The sequence below is a fragment of the Neurospora crassa genome, linkage group VII (genome assembly GCF_000182925.2).
Source record: "Neurospora crassa OR74A linkage group VII, whole genome shotgun sequence".
NCBI lineage: Eukaryota > Fungi > Ascomycota > Sordariomycetes > Sordariales > Sordariaceae > Neurospora > Neurospora crassa.
In genome coordinates, this window is record NC_026507.1 from 2,657,665 (window position 1) to 2,676,058 (window position 18,394).

The 18,394-nt window shown below is 52.3% G+C and overlaps 5 protein-coding genes and 1 non-coding gene across 7 annotated transcripts; 3 read left to right on the plus strand and 3 right to left on the minus strand.

Moving 5' to 3' along the window:
- Positions 1–1,282: 1,282 nt before the first annotated feature.
- Positions 1,283–1,378, minus strand: NCU15307. Its single transcript has one exon. It is a non-coding gene; the product is annotated as a tRNA-Gln (tRNA).
- Positions 1,379–1,439: 61 nt separating this feature from the next.
- Positions 1,440–5,305, minus strand: NCU02391 (protein transporter sec-24). The gene is made up of 3 exons (XM_954618.2): positions 4,267–5,305; positions 1,994–4,207; positions 1,440–1,887 (listed from the first exon to the last, which is right to left on the minus strand). The coding sequence occupies exons 1-3, from the start codon at positions 4,891–4,893 to the stop codon at positions 1,876–1,878; spliced, it is 2,853 nt and encodes a 950-aa protein (XP_959711.1). The 5' UTR covers positions 4,894–5,305; the 3' UTR covers positions 1,440–1,875.
- Positions 5,306–6,294: 989 nt separating this feature from the next.
- On the plus strand, positions 6,295–7,715 carry NCU02390 (hypothetical protein). The gene is made up of 2 exons (XM_954617.2): positions 6,295–6,878; positions 6,961–7,715. Exons 1-2 carry the CDS (start codon positions 6,856–6,858, stop codon positions 7,250–7,252), a joined length of 315 nt encoding a protein of 104 aa, XP_959710.1. The 5' UTR covers positions 6,295–6,855; the 3' UTR covers positions 7,253–7,715.
- On the minus strand, positions 7,544–9,273 carry NCU02389 (hypothetical protein). Its single transcript, XM_954616.2, has 4 exons — positions 8,831–9,273; positions 8,035–8,757; positions 7,887–7,945; positions 7,544–7,763 (listed from the first exon to the last, which is right to left on the minus strand). Exons 1-4 carry the CDS (start codon positions 9,069–9,071, stop codon positions 7,698–7,700), a joined length of 1,089 nt encoding a protein of 362 aa, XP_959709.2. The 5' UTR covers positions 9,072–9,273; the 3' UTR covers positions 7,544–7,697.
- Positions 9,139–11,480, plus strand: NCU02388. Of its 2 annotated transcripts, XM_011396858.1 has the most exons (3): positions 9,139–9,797; positions 9,859–11,186; positions 11,274–11,480. In XM_011396858.1, exons 1-2 carry the CDS (start codon positions 9,502–9,504, stop codon positions 10,883–10,885), a joined length of 1,323 nt encoding a protein of 440 aa, XP_011395160.1. In that variant the 5' UTR covers positions 9,139–9,501; the 3' UTR covers positions 10,886–11,186; positions 11,274–11,480. The 2 variants fall into 2 exon arrangements, with proteins under 2 accessions (XP_011395160.1, XP_011395159.1); XM_011396857.1 differs by having other exon boundaries at positions 9,859–11,480.
- Positions 11,481–11,997: 517 nt separating this feature from the next.
- On the plus strand, positions 11,998–17,940 carry NCU02387 (nuclear import and export protein Msn5). Its single transcript, XM_954614.3, has 11 exons — positions 11,998–12,362; positions 12,451–13,488; positions 13,590–13,778; positions 13,853–14,318; positions 14,373–14,494; positions 14,553–14,624; positions 14,691–14,915; positions 14,986–15,089; positions 15,191–15,449; positions 15,510–16,257; positions 16,317–17,940. Exons 2-11 carry the CDS (start codon positions 12,637–12,639, stop codon positions 17,108–17,110), a joined length of 3,831 nt encoding a protein of 1,276 aa, XP_959707.3. The 5' UTR covers positions 11,998–12,362; positions 12,451–12,636; the 3' UTR covers positions 17,111–17,940.
- The last annotated feature ends 454 nt before the right edge of the window (positions 17,941–18,394 follow it).

An 18,394-nucleotide genomic window follows, 5' to 3' on the forward strand; every position in this document is an offset into this window, starting at 1 on the left:
CCTTCACATTCCATTCTACATATGTAAATAGGCACGATGATACAGCATGCACCCTCGTGCTTCGCGTACAGTAAGTAACACGACGAGCGGATTGATGTGCCCACAAGTCTATGGTTTCACATACACGTCGTACAAGAGCATGGAAACGCATCACGGTATCAACACCTGGGCGGCTAATCAGCCGTGCCAGCAGCCTCTAGAGCCTGGGCGCCGGTACATCTAAAGATATCACACTGCAGCTTGAGTGAAGATTTGGATGCCCTTTCCGTTCATCCTCACTTTTTAACTCTGGCTCCTGAATGTTTCTTCTTCTCCTGGCCAGCGCCAGCCCGCCGCGGCCAGTCTGTATGCGACCTCCTGCAGCCCTGTGAGGATACGTCGAGAACCTCAAATCGAGTTTCCAGAACAAGTACCCATTCAGTGGGCCCGTCTCATTCTCCCAAGCCAGCATAATCCCATCAACACCACGGACCTGTATCCGCTCCCTAGGCGACTCAACACTTGCAGTGTAATATAAGTACGCCCCAATACAAAAAACTCATTTGCCACGTCCTTCATTTGCTCACAACTTTCTCCCTTTCATCAACAACTGAATGTCAAAAAGGTTGGTGGGAGGGGCATAAAGCGTACATTACGAGATTATAGGGCCACAACCCAACATGCCAGTTAAGCGCCCGGGCTAAGTAGTAGGTCCAACCCCGGGACCCTGATCGGTCAGTTCTGTTCCGAACAGAACAACCAGAGAGAGCTCTCGGCGTGCCTATGTCTCAGGTCCCAGCTGCCCCTCCATCATAGTGCAAGCAGGCGCCAGGGACCCGGACCTGGGGAGAGCTTTCCCCGCCGTTCGTTTCAAAAAAGAGGCCTGGGCGGTTACAGCCAAGCGAGTGCACCGGTTCGGGAATTCTGACCAAGTCGTTAGTTAATTAGTACAATGGTAGGTGCTAGATAGTAGTATCTAGAGATACATATCGTGGGACGAAATCGATCAAGACAGACACCTAGCTGCATTCAATCTATCAGCTTTACAACCAGTGAAACAAGCAACATGGGGGAGGGAAAGGAGCGGGCGCAGGTCCTAGGCGACGGGACCTATGTAACGTGGTAAAACAATCATACTCCATTGCCAGACATGCAGTTGCAACTTGAAGCCAGTGGAACTAGAAAAGAAGCATACAATAATGGATGAAAAGGGGAAGAAAAAAAAACAACCTCGACAATGAACCAAGTCTCGACAAATCACAAAAATGTCACTGGGAGATTAGAAGAAAAAAGCCATAAAAAGAGGTCGTACCCGGAATCGAACCGGGGTTGCCGGAATGTTCTGATGGGTTGAAACTCAACTCAGAATCCGGAGTGATAACCGCTACACTATACAACCATCTGATACGCATTAGCGCCTGGATGGGAGTCCAAGTACTCCAGATTGTATGCGCAACAAGCTGTGGAGGAGGCACTACACTTGAGAAGCGTGTCAAGCCACTGGTGAATTGTCCATTTTCTTTCTGAAACAATGGATGACACAATGAGACTTTCGCTTGACATATGTAGTTTGCAAGCCTTAGCAAACCATCCTGGGATTCTACCGTGTTTGAGGTGGTCTAGTCTAAGGGAAGGTAGCCCGTTCACCGGCCACGATGGGATTTATTCCGGATACATTGTATAAAAATAACCATTCTTAGAATATTACAGTGTCTTATGCCAGTCCGCTTCTGCGTCTCTCCGCCACTTGCACCCTTGTCTTTCTTTTCTTTACACCCGCTCAAAGGCCTCAAGATAAGCATTCCCTAACCGAATCCTGCCATCGGCATCCTTCACTTGTCGTCACACATAACTATCAAGGTCCCATTCTCGCCGGCTAGGATGGTGTGAATGCGATTACTGCACAACCTGTTTGCAAGTCTGTTAGCGCCCCAGATCCGCTTTCCGACCATTGGCAGTGAAACAGACGAGCAGCAGCAACAAGAACAATGCCAACCAAGCTTTAGTTACTCACCTTCTCCCTCAGCATTCCCATCCACTGTTGGAAGCTCATCCCCTGATCCGCCCGGTCTTCCACCAAGAGAGTCTGAGCCCACAGCTTAAGGCTTGGTTCACCATCCTCCCTGACAATGTACAGATGGGGCAATGTGATGCTGCCAACGCCCTTGCTCTTGTGGTCTCTGCTCTTGGCAATCACGTTTCTCACACGCTCGTTAAAGTCATTGTCCAACTCAGGCAGAGTACCCTTTCCAACAGCGACTTGAGTGCGTTCCTGCACCCCGAAAACATCGAGGATGAGCTGAGGCACAGCGTCACGACCAACCCAGAGGAATTGCGTTTGGCCGTCGTCGATAAGGTACAAGCCAAATGGAACGAACCGCTCCGAGGAGAGGTTCATGGGTGGTGGGAGAACAATCTGGCTCGTCTCCGGGTCAGGAATACCGGCATTGTCAGGCATGTCGTGCAGTGAGTATAGCCTGGGATAGATGTACTGCATAAGTAGTGGCAAAGGAAGGGTAGAGAGCTGGCAGAGGGCAGCAGAGCGAATATCCGAAGGAATGAGGGCCGACTTCCTCAAACCAACATGCTTGGTCAAGCCCAGGCAGAGGGCAGGGAGGCCACGGAGGTTGGACGGGAACTGAAGGCCGCCACCCATACTGCCTCCGCCCAGCTCCTTCCTGAAGGTCTGCAGAAGTTCGGTGAGCTTCTGCTGAGGGAGATCCCTTGCCGCATCCAGGGAGTTTCCAAGGGCCTTTTCAACCGCCTTATGGCTGAAGTAGGTAGCGATAGCGCATTGATCGGCCGAGGCGTACACATCGGCAAGATTGGTGGTAGTCGGCAAAGCCAGAGTCATGACGCGAATGCGACGCTCACCATTGCAGGTTGTATGTAGTACCGCTGTCTGCAAGCAAACGAAATTCTTGGTAAGGTTCTCATCAATAGCAACCTCGACGACATAGCACTGATCACGGGGGAAAGCCGGGAAAGCGCACAAGTCGGAACTTCTGTTAAAGAAGTTGCCGTAGAATGTGCTCATCCGCAGTCCAGTAGTAGCGCGAACACGGAGGACGGCCTCGAGGCCAATTTCAGACGACAGGTAGTCACTGAATTCGGACGCAAACTTGACGGCGTCTTCGGCCCTAGCGGCGTTCCATCCCGGGTAGAACCATGTTTGACCACCAGTGTACCGCGGGAGGTTGCTCAGGGAGGCCACATCCTGATACTGGGAAGAGAAGAGGAACATGTCGATAGACACTTGGTTCTTGGAGCATTCCACGGCAAAGCTCTTGTAAAACGAATTGGCGGTTTGCAGCAACCCGCTTTCCTTGGACGTGCCGAGAAGTTTCTTGTCTTCCCTCATCTCGAGCTTTCCGTAACCCACGTTGGGCAGAGATGAGCTCAGCACCACGATCTTGCCGCCGAGAGGGGCGATAAGCTTATGACCTGCCCTGAGAGCTGACCCCATGCAATTTCCATTGCTCTGGTTGTTCGCAAACATCTCGGGCAGCTTGTTGAGGAAGCTTTCGATGTTTTGGCGGCACTCGGTGAGGGGGACCAGCAACTCGCCCGGAACCGGGAGGAATGGCTCATCCAGATCGCTGACCACAAGCATGCTCGTCTCGCCATTTTCCTCCGTATCTCTCGGGACTGAGAAATAATGCAGGCTTGAGTCCACGGCGATGAATCCAAGACGGGTGCGGCGATCGGCATTCGGTATCCTGTCGAGGCTATCCAGAATTGTCCTTGCACTGGTGGCCAAGAGACCTGTGGAGACAGCCGCGTAGCTGACATCAAACAAGAAAAGATAGACCAGAGGCTGGGGAGGCCTGACCATATACTCCTGCGGCGCAACGAACTCAACCACCGCATGGTTAAGCTCAGGTCTTTGCCATCTATCCACGCTCTTCTGGGCCGCCGCATCCCAATCAAAGGCCTGGGGAACATCGTTGGTTAGGTTGCACATGTTGCAACGCCATCTGTGACCGTGGTCAAGGAAGGTCACGAATGGGTTGATGTAGGATCGACATCTTCGGCAGCGCGAGATCACTTGGTCTTGCACAACTGGAACCGGATCGTCCAAGTCATGAAGAGCTGCATATGGCTGAATAACGAGCGCAAAGGGCAACTTGCTTTTCTTGAGCAGCGAGTGGGTGGTGGGTACGGCATTTAAGGTCGATCGCACATACTTTGGCGCGCAGTTGGCATCTGGGGAAGGGGTAACGCTAGACTAGCAGCAAAAAGTAAGCAGTGTGCACGTAACACAAGTCGAGAAGCCAGAGAGCTTACATTAGGGGGAAGAATAATAGGGGGAGGCGGCAGCTCTAGTTCGGCAACATTAAAGGGCTGGTTGAGTAGATCGGTGGGATAAAGCTGGTTCACAAGACCCCTCGTCTGGGCAGGAAGTTGCTGCGGCTGCTGCGGCTGTCCTCCAAAGCCCATAGACTGGATGCCGGCGGTAATACCGGCAACACCCCCGGGGGCAGGGCCAACGGCGGCCGGAGGAACACCTTGGGAGTAGTAGGGATCAGGGGCCTGATAGCCTCCGACTCCGGGCACGGCAGGCTGAGGCGCGCCGTACGGTGTTGTCGGAGCGCCGTACGCCACTTGTTGGGCATCTTGCGCCGGATATCCACCAAATCCCGGTGCTGCTGGCTGAGGGATCCCGTATTGTGTTGCTGCTGGCTGTCCGCCTACTACGGCATTGCCTCCTGTGGCAACCTCGAAGGCCTGGGCGGCGTATGCTCTCTTCTTCTTTTTGCCATGCTCGGCGCCGTGCTGGGAGGCGGCCGCCGGCGGAGGAGAGGCCGGGCTACCATATGCTTGTTGGGCGGGCTCGACAGGGTATTGGGGTTGCTCGCCGTACTGCTGAGGGGGATACTGGCCGTAGCCATCGTTGGGAGGAGGAGCCGCCATGGTGTTTGTCGCCCGCTGCTTGGGTCTCTGACGAGGCGGGAGAGATTAATGGCCGGGACCTGTTGATGGATATATCGACGACGCTTGTGGCACGCGAGAGGAACGGCGAAAGGAGTCAGGGGACAAGTCGTGGGTGTTGCGTAGCGGCGGACGGTGGAGTTGGTGATGGGGAGCTTTTGAGGCGCGCTTAGTTGGGAGTCGAAGTTGACAGCTCTCGACTTACGACAACAGACAGCATCAGGCGCCGGGCGGCGAGGGGCTGCCTCTCCACCTATCAGACTTATCAATCAGGAGGACAGGAGCTATGCTAGAGGTAGGTACTGGGAAGCCAGACTGGCCTTAGCTGCCTCGCTTTGGGCGGAGTAGGTACCAACGGGAGTATCCACACAGGCTGGGGCTAGGCAGCCAGGGTAATGGTTCGTACCTACCTAGGTATCAAGTCAGTATTGCCGCACCTCTGAAGAGTGACAGCGGGATCGAAGGTGTTGGACAATGCGCTGCACGTTAAACGCATAGAGCTCGAGGTACACCACTGCCCCATAGAACGGAATGTTACGGTAAGGTCAGAAAACTGGTAACTTACATACTTTCATCTCCAGATATACGCAGCACGTGACGCTCAGGCCTCTACTGCGTACATCGTAGTACTTAGTACACTTCAATAATCAAACCACCTCTAACTTCATACACCAATGCAATTCCCTACACCCCAAGTTCCGATGGAGGTCATTATGTGTTTCACCTAACCCCTTGGACAAGTAATAACCGAGAGGGTTCTCAAATTCGCACACCCTCATTTGTTGCTTGTTCCTGTATCTGTAGCTGGAGACAGACAAATTTCCCCAACGCGAGGTTGAGCTTATGACGGACGGCTGGGGACCTCGAGGGAGCTTCAGCGGGACGGTGGGCACGGCGTTTTGAGGAAACCAAGACTTCAACCAAGTCGCACGTCCCCAAACATCACTGGTCACCCACTCAGGGTGCCCAGCAACGTGCCGAACATTCCTATAGGGGTGGAGGAACCTAACGGACGAGACGGGGACATACATGGTATGAACATCGCAATCCAGTGAATCTCGGCAATATCGGCACAGTGGATATCTGGGAGAGGTATGTACCTTCCTTAGGGGTACGTGCGATCATATATATATGGTTATTGCATTCCGCATCCGATGTACTTTTTACCATTTGCACTGCCTCCAAAGCTCCCACCGTGCCACTAGGAGATGCCCGAACACTCTACCATAACAAGCCGGCATGACTCACTTCAAAGCCCAGTGCCCAGTCGGCTATGTCCTTTGCTACTACCAAGTCTTGACCCCTGCAAGTGCAAATCCGGGGCCAAGTAGTCTTCGCAGTTGGCAGGAGTTGTATGCGGAGATAATTCCGGCGGCCATGACGGATTATTTGCACTTCGGGGGAGTTTTACACTTGGGGGTGGTTGCACTTTTCAGGGGCTGATACTATGTATATCTATGATTCCGCAGTACTTTGTGACCTGAACCCTTTCTGTGCTTCTCACTCACCACTTCGTCATCTTCATCCCACCTAGCTTGTGTGCCACGGATACCTCTTCACCGAGTACCACTGCTTCGACTCTGCCTCTATCAAAACATTACATCTTACTCGCAGCCTACCTACTATCAGCTTGGTAAGACTCTACTCGGATCATCAACATATCGAGATATCTTCCCTCCTTCCTTCTTCGAGCGAGACCTCAGGATCTTGGGACCCGGCCACCACTGATAAGTCAGACGATTTCCCCATTTGGCAACTACACACCTCACACTACGTGCTCCACTACTCTGTGTTCGACGAGAAACACCCAAAAGCGAAGTATATACAGTAGCGAACGGCACCCAGTTTGCCGGAATATTCCCTTTATTTGCCTTCGTAGAGCTCGACAACACTCGCCATAAACAAAACTCACGCCGCAACCTTGAAAATCGCAGGAGTCCGAAAATGGCACCTTCATCTGCCTGGAGGTATGACACCATATCTCACTTCGCGTTTGCGCGAGACAACGTCAAGCAATAAAACCAAACAACGGAGGCTAACAAAAACCAGCCAGATCCTTCCCCTCATACTCACATTAGTCGTAGTGGCCGGCATCAGTTTCGTTGTCTATCAAGTTTACCTCTCAGCTCTCCAGTTCCGCGACTACACGGCTCAGCGCATGGAACGCAAGAACCTTGCTTTTTCCAAAGACGGCGGTCTGCGCCTAAGTGTCAAGGACGTCAGCGACGAAACCTACCTGGACCAGACGCAAAGCTGGTTTGTAAAGGCGTGGGAGCTAGGTGTGGAGGAGGAGAACGCGAACAAAAAGAGAAAGAAGGGAACGTTCAGAAAGGCGGCTTAGAATGTCGCTGAGGGATGGGTAGCTGGGGTGTTTAGTGGGGTGGATGTAAAGCCCAACGAGAAAGGAGACAAGAAAGAGATGTAATGGGCAAAGAGTGCCAGTATGTGAGAGAGCAGACAAGCAGTACTATGCTCAGGCTGGATGACTCGAAGAAGCATGCCACTGGTCCCGAGGGTAGGTGGGTGCTTGTCGAATCTACGCTCGAGTCTGCTTCTGGATGGGCTATTATGTTACCTTGGTAGCTATTCTCAAGCACCTGACCGTGCAACGAACAAATGCATCATGCACTACCCATCAGATTGTCAGATATTCATGTCCACTGCCATCAAAGAGTTAGGCCCCTTGACACTGTTGTCTCGCTCAATAACGCTTGTTCAGCCTTGATATCTCCAGTTATCGTTGCCTCGCCAGCCATCAGTCCAACAAATACTTCGAGAGCTACCTATCATACCGGCACATCCTGTTCTCTATTCATAGCTTCTAGTAGCTCCCAGCATTCAGTCGAGGTGTACTGTGAGCACAACAGTTCTGTTAGTACTTCCGCTATAGCAACAAAGCACAACACGATTAGACAGAATGCCCCGGAAGAAGGCATGTAACACCATTCCAGGTTCCATGGATATCCAATACTCACCAGTGAAGTTTTCAGACCCCATTGATTATGGGCATAAAGATTCAGATGCGACAAGGCATCTACGTAGTGTGATCATTTGGTCAGTCCCTCTCCTACGCAGTAGTCCGCAAATGATTGTTGGGATAAGATGTCATGTAGCGGAACGCACCAGACTTGTAATAATATTCTTTATTCGGATCGAGGGCCCCGAGCTTCTCAAGCTTCTCCAGCAGCCTCGCAGCCTCCGCCTTGTCTCGGAAGTCTCTGGAGTAGACCTTCACCAGCCCGCCTTCCAATTGTGGCCTACTTGTCATGCCACCGCGCCTCAGGCCCGCTTCCGACCCCAGCTCGTTTTTCACCGTGGCCGTGGCGATCTTCCTCCAGACCTCCTCCACCCGGTCAGGCGGTATGTATAGTAACCACTTGCCGGCCCTTAGTTTGCAAGCGTCGGCCAGACGGGTGAGGTTCCTCATAACCTCCGCCCGCTCCGTTATTATGTTGCCCAAATCTCGCTTTCCGTCGGCCTCGTTGCCGTAGCCGTAGAACTTGATGAAATCGGTAAACATCCTCAGTCGCTCCTCGCCGGCCTTGCTGTAGGTCTCCCAGGCTGGCTTCCAGCGTGGCGGCGCATAAGGGTTGGCGACCCGGATGAAACCTTTCTCAACGTTTTTAGTGCGTGCTAGGAAACCTTCAACGGTCTCGCGAATCTGCCAGGAAACCAGACTACCAGTGTAAGGGTTGTAGAGGGAACGGCCCTGCGCATCCTTGCGGAATATGCAAGGTGGCTTGGTTTCTGCTCGTGCGATGGGGTGCCACTTCTCCCACCAGTCTTCTACGTCGTATGTTTCTAAACCAGTCACTGGCTGAGAGACTGTTCTATTTGAATGTTTTTCTGTACTGGTGTTAGCAGACTCATGGATTCCTGGTAATGCATTGACAACAAGGAAGAGGGGGGGGTCATTGACTTTCAATTGAGGACACTGCGTAACCTTTTCGCATGACTTTATCATATTTATCGCATCTGATTACTGTCTTGCTGGACGGTGACCTTTGTGACTGGTTATGCCAAGCCGGCGAGTTGTGGAAGCCTCTTCTGAGGCGTTCGTGTGTCGTTGAGGTATGGGATGATGCACCAGCAAACAGACACCGAGCCGCACTAGAAGCGTGGCTCGGATTCGGAGATGGGCGGAGTAGGGAACGTATCATTTGGCTTGATTATATTGGTGTGTACAGTTGTAACACGACAACTTTTTTTTTTCCTCCATAAGCTGGACGTTGTCGAGAGCGGACAACAACAACAAGAATAGGATGATGGAAATGTGGGGGTGGTTCCGTTGCTGCTGCAGTGCGAGTGTGGGTTTCTCAATCATTTTCAAACAACCCCCAAGATCGAAAAAGACGACAAAAACATGAGAAAAGAGCCGAGCAATCAAAACAATTAGCACGCACTACCACAACAATCACGTCACGACCAACCGACCAATAGTCTCCTGCACAGCGACCGTAGTCACAACTATTTTATCCTCATCATTTCCCCCCCTCATTATACGGCCGTAGCTTCTGCGATCATCTTCTTACGCGCCAAATCGTGCCTCCTGATCTGAAGTCGGCATGGTATTGTGGCTTCACTGAGAAAATGGGTGATTCCAGTGAAAAGTGGCCGGAGCCGGTCTCCTCCCTTCAGTCAATGCAGCTTGATCTTCCGCCCAGTTGCATCGAATTTTGCCCGTCTGCGCCGTCATACTTTCTGATCGGAACGTACAACCTGGAGGGATACGAAGGGCCCGCTGCTGCGCAAACTGCTGAAGCGAAGGAGATCGAGGCGCAGGACGAGGACATCGACAAAGACGAGGCTGTGGTGACAGGAGAGAAGGAGGGGCCACAAAACCGCAATGGCAGCATTCTCACATTTCAGCTCGTGGCTGACCAGTTGTAAGTCTAGCCACTGTCAAGCAAGCAAAGAGCACACCAACGGAAACTGACAAGCCATCAGAGTCCACGTCCAGACGCTGATGCAGCCATCGGCCATCCTCGACCTTCATTTCAACCCAGCACCAGGCAAGCAAGACATGTGCGCCGCCGTCTCCAGCACGGCCACCCTAGCTCTGTTCCGGTTAAGTGCTGGGGAAGCAGAACCCCTGAAGCATCTCAAGACCATGGACATGGCAAGTATGTGCAAAACGGCGGAGGACTGGCTAGGTGACAAGGACGAGGTCATCTTCACCCACTTCAGCTGGCATCCTACGAAGCCGGATATGGTTGCCGTAACCACAACTGCCGGCTATGTACACCTAATCTACCTCGGGAGAGACCTTGATGGCAGCGACTGGGTGATGCACCCTGAGCCGATCCTCACCCACACCCTCGAGGCTTGGTATGTATCCATCTCCCCGTCTCTCAGCCCCCCTGAAGAGGAAGACAACGACTCGTTTCTGCTGTTATCAGGAGGTGACGACTCGGCGTTGCGCTACCAAGTATGCAAGCGCACTCGGAGCGTCCATGCGATGGAGGACGACGAATCGGAAAGCCCCTATACTATCGAGGCGCTCCGTCCGCCTGTCAACGTGCGAGGCCATGGAGCTGGAGTGACGGCGATACTGCCCCTGGGGCTGAAGGACGGCGAGTCTGAGCTCGTTGTCACGGGAAGCTACGATGATCACATCCGGCTCTTTTCTATCCCGGCCTACGGCTTTGGCCGGGCCGTCGAGCTAGCAGAAAGCAACCTCGGAGGAGGCGTATGGAGGTTGAAGATTGTCAAGAAAGAGATGGGCCTCTTGGATGGGCAGGGCTGGCGCTTGACGATGCTGGTGTCGTGTATGCATGCGGGTACGCGGGTTGTCGAGCTTTCCAAGAGCGGCGCTGGGGAGTATGAGTTCCTAGTGATTGGGAGGTTTGAGGAGCACAAGAGCATGAACTATGGCAGTGATTGTCAGCTGAGCGCGGAGGGAACCCTCGCGGTTGTGTCGACGAGTTTCTATGACAAGCTGCTGTGTCTTTGGAAGCTTGAGCTTGGAGCTTGAAGAGCAAAGGCCAACAATGTGCCTAGACAGAGGACACGACATGTCTATATAGATACGGCCGCACTGGAGAAGTCAGTGCCGACAGCAAAGTAAACCAGAAGGATTCGAAGGCTGAAAGCACGTCGGGGGGTTTTCAGGAACATGTCCCGACCGCGGAAGAACGAAACAGCGTTCGAGTGTTCGTCGTGACGCAGCTATTTTCAAGCGAACAGTAGGTTCATTCCGTCAGTGGGGTGCATGCATAGGTAATTCTGTACAAGCACCCTGTGCGGGACGGGACGGGAGGCATCATGTACAGTAGGTAAGTACCTAGGCACCTACTACTTATGCCTCCCGATAAGGGGCGATAAGCTGACCGCTTTCTTTTTTTCCATCCCTCGTTGTTTAGAGGTATGGAAGCCAACCCAAGGTCCTGGAGGTACCTACCTAATGTACCCACCTAGGTGCCCCTCCCTGTGAGGTGGGTGTGCTGTGGCGTTTTGGATCGATGAAGTTCAGGTTGCGGCGATGGATCCGCAGCCCGCCCGCTCCGATCCCAGCCTGAAGCGTGTCTGTCCACCTACCCTAATGTAAACTACTATGTATGGTACACTACACTAATTACCAGAGGTATATGCTGTATATGATGTACAACTGTACCTTTCTTCAGTTTGACTTCCATGCACTAGGTAGGTACCTCTAGGTAGGTACCTCTAGGTGGGTAGGTTACATACTAGTTCAGGTCTGGCGTCTGTAGGTAGGTAAGGTTCCGTTACCTCTACCCAAGGTACGAAACGCGGCCCCATCGCGGGTACTCGTACTATTACCTACAGCGCCACCCCTAGAGGTACCTCCCGTCTTCACCTAATTCCTTGCGCGCGAAACGGCACTGCCTCTACCACTGTAAAATATAGGGGAGTTGTAAGGACCGGGCTCCTGGTCGCCTGTGTACACTACCTCTACCTACATAGTGGACCTACCTGTGGCCCCGGCGGTCAAGCCTCCGTGGACAACGTTAACAGCAAGTCACGGTGGACTTCCAACCTAACTAACCTAGTGAACTAGAGGTAATTCCGTCATTTCCCCGGCCTGTGGAATTTCGTGCATGCTAGGTGCCCGGGGCCCAAAACATCCCGCCAGGCTCACAACTCCAATTTCCCGTCACCACCTTCCACTTGTGCCTCTTGGAGGTACTTACCTACCTAACCTTCTCTTGGATACATCGCCGGCGAAGCGAGACTCCTCGACGCGCCTTTTGCTTACCTACCTTCTACCTGTCCTCTAATATCCTATTCCAGCCTCGAACGCTGGCTGGCTTGCTTCATTCGCTCACATATTACTCAAGGCACCAGGCTACCCACTAACGGTTGCGGTGTAGACTAGGTCATACCATCAGGCTCACCACTTAGCCTAGCTCTGCTTCCCTCCAGCTTGATCGTCTGTACCATCACGTCGGTTCCCGCCAAACATTACCTTGGGCGATCTCGCTGCCGTTGAGGTAAACACAACACACCCTACGGTGCATCTACACTGTACCTACATAGTCTTCCACGGTTCCCAGTCTAATCGAGCGTGACCCGGTACAGCAATCCCATCCATGTCCACGATCGCCTCTTTTTGAGCACATATCTTTTACACCCTCTCGGTCTCGATTTCCGCCGCGTTCCGTATCGCTGCGAACAGGCTCGATCATCCCGACCTCTGCGTCCTCAAGATACATCTACTTCGACCCTCGAGTATACCTCTAGCCATTGACTCTTCCTGTTTGCGACATGGACACCAACGGGGCCGCCGGTGCCGGCGCCGATCCCGTCATCGCGAGGATTCACGAAGCGCTCAACATTGTCCACAGCCCCTACTCTCCCAACCAGGCCCGACAGGAAGCTCAGGCATTTCTGGAAGAAGTCAAGACCCGCGGTGACGCGCCCTCGCACGGGTTCAGCCTTGCTTCCGGAGGCTCTCAAGAACCCGTCGTTCGCCACTACGGCCTGTCTCTTCTCGAATATGCGGTCAAGCACAAGTGGTCCGAATATGACACCAACCAACGCGAGTTTCTCCGCGGTTGGATCTTGCAACTGGCACAGGGTGTCGCAAAATCAGATCCGCCCTTTCTCAGAACAAAGATGGCCCAGCTCTGGGTCGAGATAGCTAAGCGCTGCTGGGTTGCGGAGTGGATGGATATGGACGAGTTGCTGAACCGCCTATGGCAGGTTCCGGGCTCATCCGTGCACAAGGAGTTCGTGCTCCTGATTCTCGAAATCTTGTCCGAGGAGATTTTCAACGGAGAAGACGCCATCGTTGCTCATAGAGAGGGAGCGCTGAGCAAGGGGTGCGTTGAGATCTTCACCCCTTCTGCAGTGCTCAGCGAAGCCTTCCCAACCCGTCAACACGAACCCCAGGTGCGATTCGGTGACGACGGATGGATCAGTAGAGTAACAGAACTCGTCCGAGACTGTTTGAACGAGAACCTCGACAGTAATGAGGACGTCCGGGCCTGTGTCGTCAAAGCTTTGGCCGTTCTCAACTCCGTGATGCCTTGGGCAATACCAAAAGCCATTCATGCTACCGGTTGCCGTCCTGTTATATGCAATGGCCTTGCCAACTCAAACGTGACCGTGCAAAGGGTAATCTTGCCTTCCCTCTTCGTCCAACCATTTTTCCATCTGTGCGATTGCTCTTGATATCTGCTCGAGTTCCAGCTGTTGACTCTTATCTCTTGAAACAGGCTGCTTTGGAGGCGTTGCATTCTCTCTATTCCCGGTCAGCATTCAGCAGCGAAGAGTTCGTCGATCTGGTTGTTCCCATGTACAGCCCCGAGTCGGTCGACCTCTGCAGACGACTTTTTGAATGGTCGACAGTGGACGCTGAGGACATTGACGACGACAAGTACCAGTTTGCCAAGAAATTCTCCGAGGCAAGTTGCTACATTTACACCGCTGGGGAAACCCGCCGGCATTGTTTCCCTAGATCTATTACTGACAATCGCAGATGATCTCGTGTGTTGGAAACTACCTTGACCGGAAGTACGCTTCCATACCTCCCCAGGTTGACATTCAGGACTTCCTGAAGCTTCTAATAGCAGTGGTGCAGAGTCAGAGCCTCGTTGTCTCCATTCCCGTCCTCGTGACCTGGACGCGCCTTCTTAACCACCGCTCGCTAGGTCCCGCTATAGGGAAAACTGACATGGTTCTCCCCCTACTGGACGTCTGTAGCTCTCGGCTGTTGCGCTATGAGAACCTTCCTGAAGATACGGAAGATCCTACGTTTGTTCTTCTCATGGAGGATACCGATACCATCCCGGAGAGACATGCTTTCCTGGGTAACTATAGGCGATACAGTTGTTCTATTATCGAAAGCATCATCCAGCTGAGGCTCACGGATGCTTTCCAGTACATCTTGAGCCAGGCAGAGAATGCTTTGCAAACTCTATACGAGGGACAGCCACCCCTAAATCGTAAGTTGCTTAAGCCGTAAAACACACGGGACCGATGACTAATGCGGAACTCAGCGGCAACCTACCTCAAAAACTCCATGCCCGTTTTGAGAGTTGACGCCCATGCCACGGTCATTGAGGCAGCCCTCAAAGGCTACGTCAAGTGGAGGGCAAGACAAGGAGAACTCCCTGGAGGAGTAAGATCATCTTACTGCGCTGTACTACTCATGATGAATAGCTGACAAGTTGCACCAGGACCAGGAAATTTCGAGTATCGAAACACATCTCGAGCAGTGGTGTAGTAGGCTGCTGGAAATGAATATTGAGGTATGCCGTCATCTACGTGTTGGCTGAGTAGTTGGCAATGAAGACGAAAGACTGACAAACCGTTAGGACCCTCTGATCCGTAAACGTATCCTCCAGCTGCTTGTCGCCTTCTCCACTACGGCTCTTGACACCAAAGCCAACTTCATGCTGAGGGTGCTCGAGCATATCCTTATGACATGGCCTGCATTGCAGCCTGAGCACAAGACCTTCAATGATGCCATCAGGGATCTCCAAACTGAAAGCATGGTTGAATTGCAAAGGCTCGCCTCCAAGATGCCTGATCATTTACTGGTAAGTGGTGCTAGCCTGTCGTATGCCATGTTCATTAGCCTCCTACTTAACTTACCATGTGTTTGTCTAGGACGTCTACGACCAACTTGAGGTTAAGGTCAAGGAGATGATCGCCTCTGGAACTCTCGATGAGAAGCGCCAGATTGCGTATCGCAGTTTCCTCTTTATCATCATGTAAGACTCCTCGATTAGCCCCCCATGAACCTCCGAAGATGGCTTGCCACCCAAAGCTACAGTTCACCATGTTCAAACCTTACTAAGTGGAAAACCCATAGCCACCGAGCAACTCGCATAGACCAAGAAACGCGGATCAGACGTCTTGCTGAGTTCGTCGAGCCGGTCAAAAACCAGTGGAAGGAAGCCCCGTTGCGACAATCACTCAGCTCATTCGAGGGATTCTGCCAGCTCATCGGTCTAGACAAGGCGCAAAACTACATTGCACAGCGCCGTGTTCACCAAGTTGGTGATTGGGGTGCGGTGGAACTTGATGCCGAAGGGTTGGCGCTTCAAGCTGAACTTGAACAGAGACAAACGGTATATTTCCCTGGGAACCATTGCTTCCAACTTACTTTGTAGTTGCTGACATACCTTCAGTTCCTTCCGTTACGTTCAACCAAGTCATTTTTGACCTACTCTGTCGAGAAACTGGAGAAAAATTCTCCTGCTTATCAAGCATCCTGCGCCCTCTGGCAGGACGGGTTCCCGACTATTTTACCAGAACTGCTCAAGTTTTTGAGCTACGCACATGCGTGCCATGATCCGAAAAATTGGTCTTTGCTCCCAGAAGATATGCGTCCTGTTGTCAGCCGTCTCCTGACCGACCGCTTTTGGCAAGCCGGTATTTCGGAAGGCAGCAAAGACGACTTCTATGCGCGAGTCCTAGACAAGAAGAACACGCTAGAAGGGCTTGCCTCCACCATTCGTGGAACTGTGCGCTTTGTCCGCGAGGCATGCTACGCCGTTATCTACTGCATGAGCCGACTTGACGTGCAGTTTTATGGGTTCACGGAACTTCCTGGGCCTTTGGCAAACGCCTTGTTCGCCGATTCGTTCAGCCTCTCATCTCATCAGCTTATTAATCTGCTGAACTTGGTGAGGTATCTCGTTGATCACTGTCCTGTGGAGCTAAGGGATCATTTCCTACCTCCCATCCTGGCCGCGTGCTTCCAGCAGATGGATGCCAAGATCAGCAGCGAATGGGAGAAGCTGGGCCAAAAGCAAACCGTGCAGGTGGCAGATAATGAGGAACTAACGGAGGAGATGAAGGCGGAAAGTATACTCAGGCAACTGACATATACCGCAGCCATCATGGTGGCTGAATTCCTTGACCCGGCAAGGACCGGTAAGTTTTCATATCACCACTGACTGGTACGTCCTTGACGTTTTACTGACCCTACTTAGGACCACCTAGCAACCTTCCGGCCTCTCCCAACGGCACCACTCCGGAATCTAGGTATCCATCACTTCGGAGATTCTGTCTCATGCAAACGTCAATCGCTGGCCCTCTCCTACTATTCCTTTGCCACGCGATTCACATGCGTGATACCAGGTGCTGTGGCGTCGTCCTGCGCGTTTTCCGATCCATCGTACCGGAGTTCCAGATCCAGACGGGTCAGCCGAGAGAGCAAAAGGAACCCTCTCATCCAGTGCTACCTGATGAGAACTACCCTATTCCCGATGCTACCAAAGCGGAAATTCACCAGTTCCTCTGCACCGACGTGATGCGAGCCGCGATCTCCTCGATGAACGATCCTTATTTCGTTGACACCCAGAAGGACCTTGCAACACTGATCGCAACAATCCTTTCTCACTATTGCGTCGGCGATGATTTCTCGGGAGGCAACTCCGCGCCCCGCCAAATCCTCTGCTCACTGCCCGGGATTAAGGAACAGGAAGTGGATAGGACGCTTACTTTCCTGCGACGCCCCGGGACACATTCGCGCCAACAGCGCGCTGTTGTGCTCGATTTATTGAGAAATGTCAAGAGTGTGAGCATTAGTGAGATGGGCAAGCTCAAGGACCCTAGAGAAGATCTTGTCAAGAAGGCTCCTAAGAGGAGCAAGATGGCCCAGAAGTTCATGACGCCTCAGCAGGGCGCCGATACTTCCGTGACTGGTACTGAACAGGGAACTGGCAAGAGGCAAGCGACTCCTGATCTAGAAGGAGTCGCCGGTATGTTCGACGAAGGTCACTGAGCGATGTTTAGACCTGCAAGAGCACAGAGTGTCAGCGGCTTGTTACATTTGCTCTTATCAACTTCGGGCTTTCAGCGCTACACTGCTGAATTCAGGTGGCAATGGCACACAAAAGCTCTAGGATTAGGATCTCCTATTTGCTCCTCAGGGGGGCTCTGGGCGGTTCTTGGCTGCTTCGCAATAACTTTGAACCTTCATACGCACCGCGAGATCGATGGATCTCACCGTGTGGCGCATGAAGTTGCCACGATGCCAGTCGGACGCAACACATTCGCTTGCCGATGCCGCTGTTCTCTGCTATGAACTCGATAATACTTCACTCCCTTATCTGGGGTAATGACAGTCGCGAACTCGAAACATCGGCTAAGGCTTGATCTAGGAGTTTGCATGTAAAGCGAAAATCAAAGCTTGGGAAGAGAATGGGTTGAAGGGCACTTTGATGAAAGCTAACAGCGGAGACCAGAGCTACGGCGATAGCACGGTTGATGATTGGCATGACGGACTGCCGTTCCCTTGATGTAAATTTCCAGTCGGGATTTGACTCCTAGACGTCGGCGTAGCTGAAAAAAATTTAGGTATATAGAGAAACAAAAGCGACCGTGGGTTCGGGAAAAGAGCCTCCGTTGGCTGACTTAGAATGTAGTGGATTGACGTTAGTTTTAGGGTGCCCGTTCAACTTAGCTCGATGGAAAACCTGACCCCTTGATGTCTAACACAATGTCATGGTCAGTGTTGCCGGTCTTTTGGCACACAACTTTTTTTACATCTATCACGCAGGAACATGTCAAAATACTTCCGACATCCCGGGGAACGGTACACCACAATGTTAGGTTGTTTGTTAGTTTGGTTGTTGTGACGGGCCAAAACAAGCCAATCTAGAGACCTCATTGCTTTTAGGAAGAGAACAACTCGTTCCCATTCTATGTTTCGACAATGATTAGGGCTCTTGACGCTACAGAAGCACCTCTCCGTCCCCATCAGAACGTCAAGATACTAATCTACAGCATCTATCCGCGAGAATTTTGGCCGCTTACCAATCTGATGAGCGCTGGTTTTTTGTGTATCAAAATAGCAAATAAATAAAGCAGGGCTTGGATTGTACTACACTATACTACGTTTACTAATGGAACACATAGGGGCGACCTGCAGCGTGATTCCAAACAGGCAAGACTGGGCTAGACCATGGAGATCGTGCTACCACCCCCTGAAGAGCTAATGCCAACCAGCTAACCTATCACCCGCACAACCCTTGTCGGAACAATGACGGTGAGATGATGGTCTTGG

Bases quoted from the DNA above. Each gene is read 5' to 3' on its own strand.
- NCU02388 (XM_011396857.1), top strand. From the start codon at position 9,502: ATGGGTGATTCCAGTGAAAAGTGGCCGGAGCCGGTCTCCTCCCTTCAG. The intron at 9,798-9,858 runs GTAAGTCTAGCC...ACAAGCCATCAG, and splicing joins CAGCTCGTGGCTGACCAGTT to AGTCCACGTCCAGACGCTGA.
- NCU02387 (XM_954614.3), top strand. From the start codon at position 12,637: ATGGACACCAACGGGGCCGCCGGTGCCGGCGCCGATCCCGTCATCGCG. The intron at 13,489-13,589 runs GTAATCTTGCCT...CTCTTGAAACAG, and splicing joins CAAACGTGACCGTGCAAAGG to GCTGCTTTGGAGGCGTTGCA. The intron at 13,779-13,852 runs GCAAGTTGCTAC...TGACAATCGCAG, and splicing joins TTGCCAAGAAATTCTCCGAG to ATGATCTCGTGTGTTGGAAA.
- NCU02391 (XM_954618.2), bottom strand. From the start codon at position 4,893: ATGGCGGCTCCTCCTCCCAACGATGGCTACGGCCAGTATCCCCCTCAG. The intron at 4,208-4,266 runs GTAAGCTCTCTG...TTTTGCTGCTAG, and splicing joins CTATTATTCTTCCCCCTAAT to TCTAGCGTTACCCCTTCCCC.
- NCU02389 (XM_954616.2), bottom strand. From the start codon at position 9,071: ATGATACGTTCCCTACTCCGCCCATCTCCGAATCCGAGCCACGCTTCT. The intron at 8,758-8,830 runs GTCAATGACCCC...ACACCAGTACAG, and splicing joins CGCAGTGTCCTCAATTGAAA to AAAAACATTCAAATAGAACA. The intron at 7,764-7,886 runs GTGAGTATTGGA...TTGTGCTCACAG, and splicing joins GGGGTCTGAAAACTTCACTG to TACACCTCGACTGAATGCTG.
- NCU02390 (XM_954617.2), top strand. From the start codon at position 6,856: ATGGCACCTTCATCTGCCTGGAG. The intron at 6,879-6,960 runs GTATGACACCAT...AACAAAAACCAG, and splicing joins GCACCTTCATCTGCCTGGAG to CCAGATCCTTCCCCTCATAC.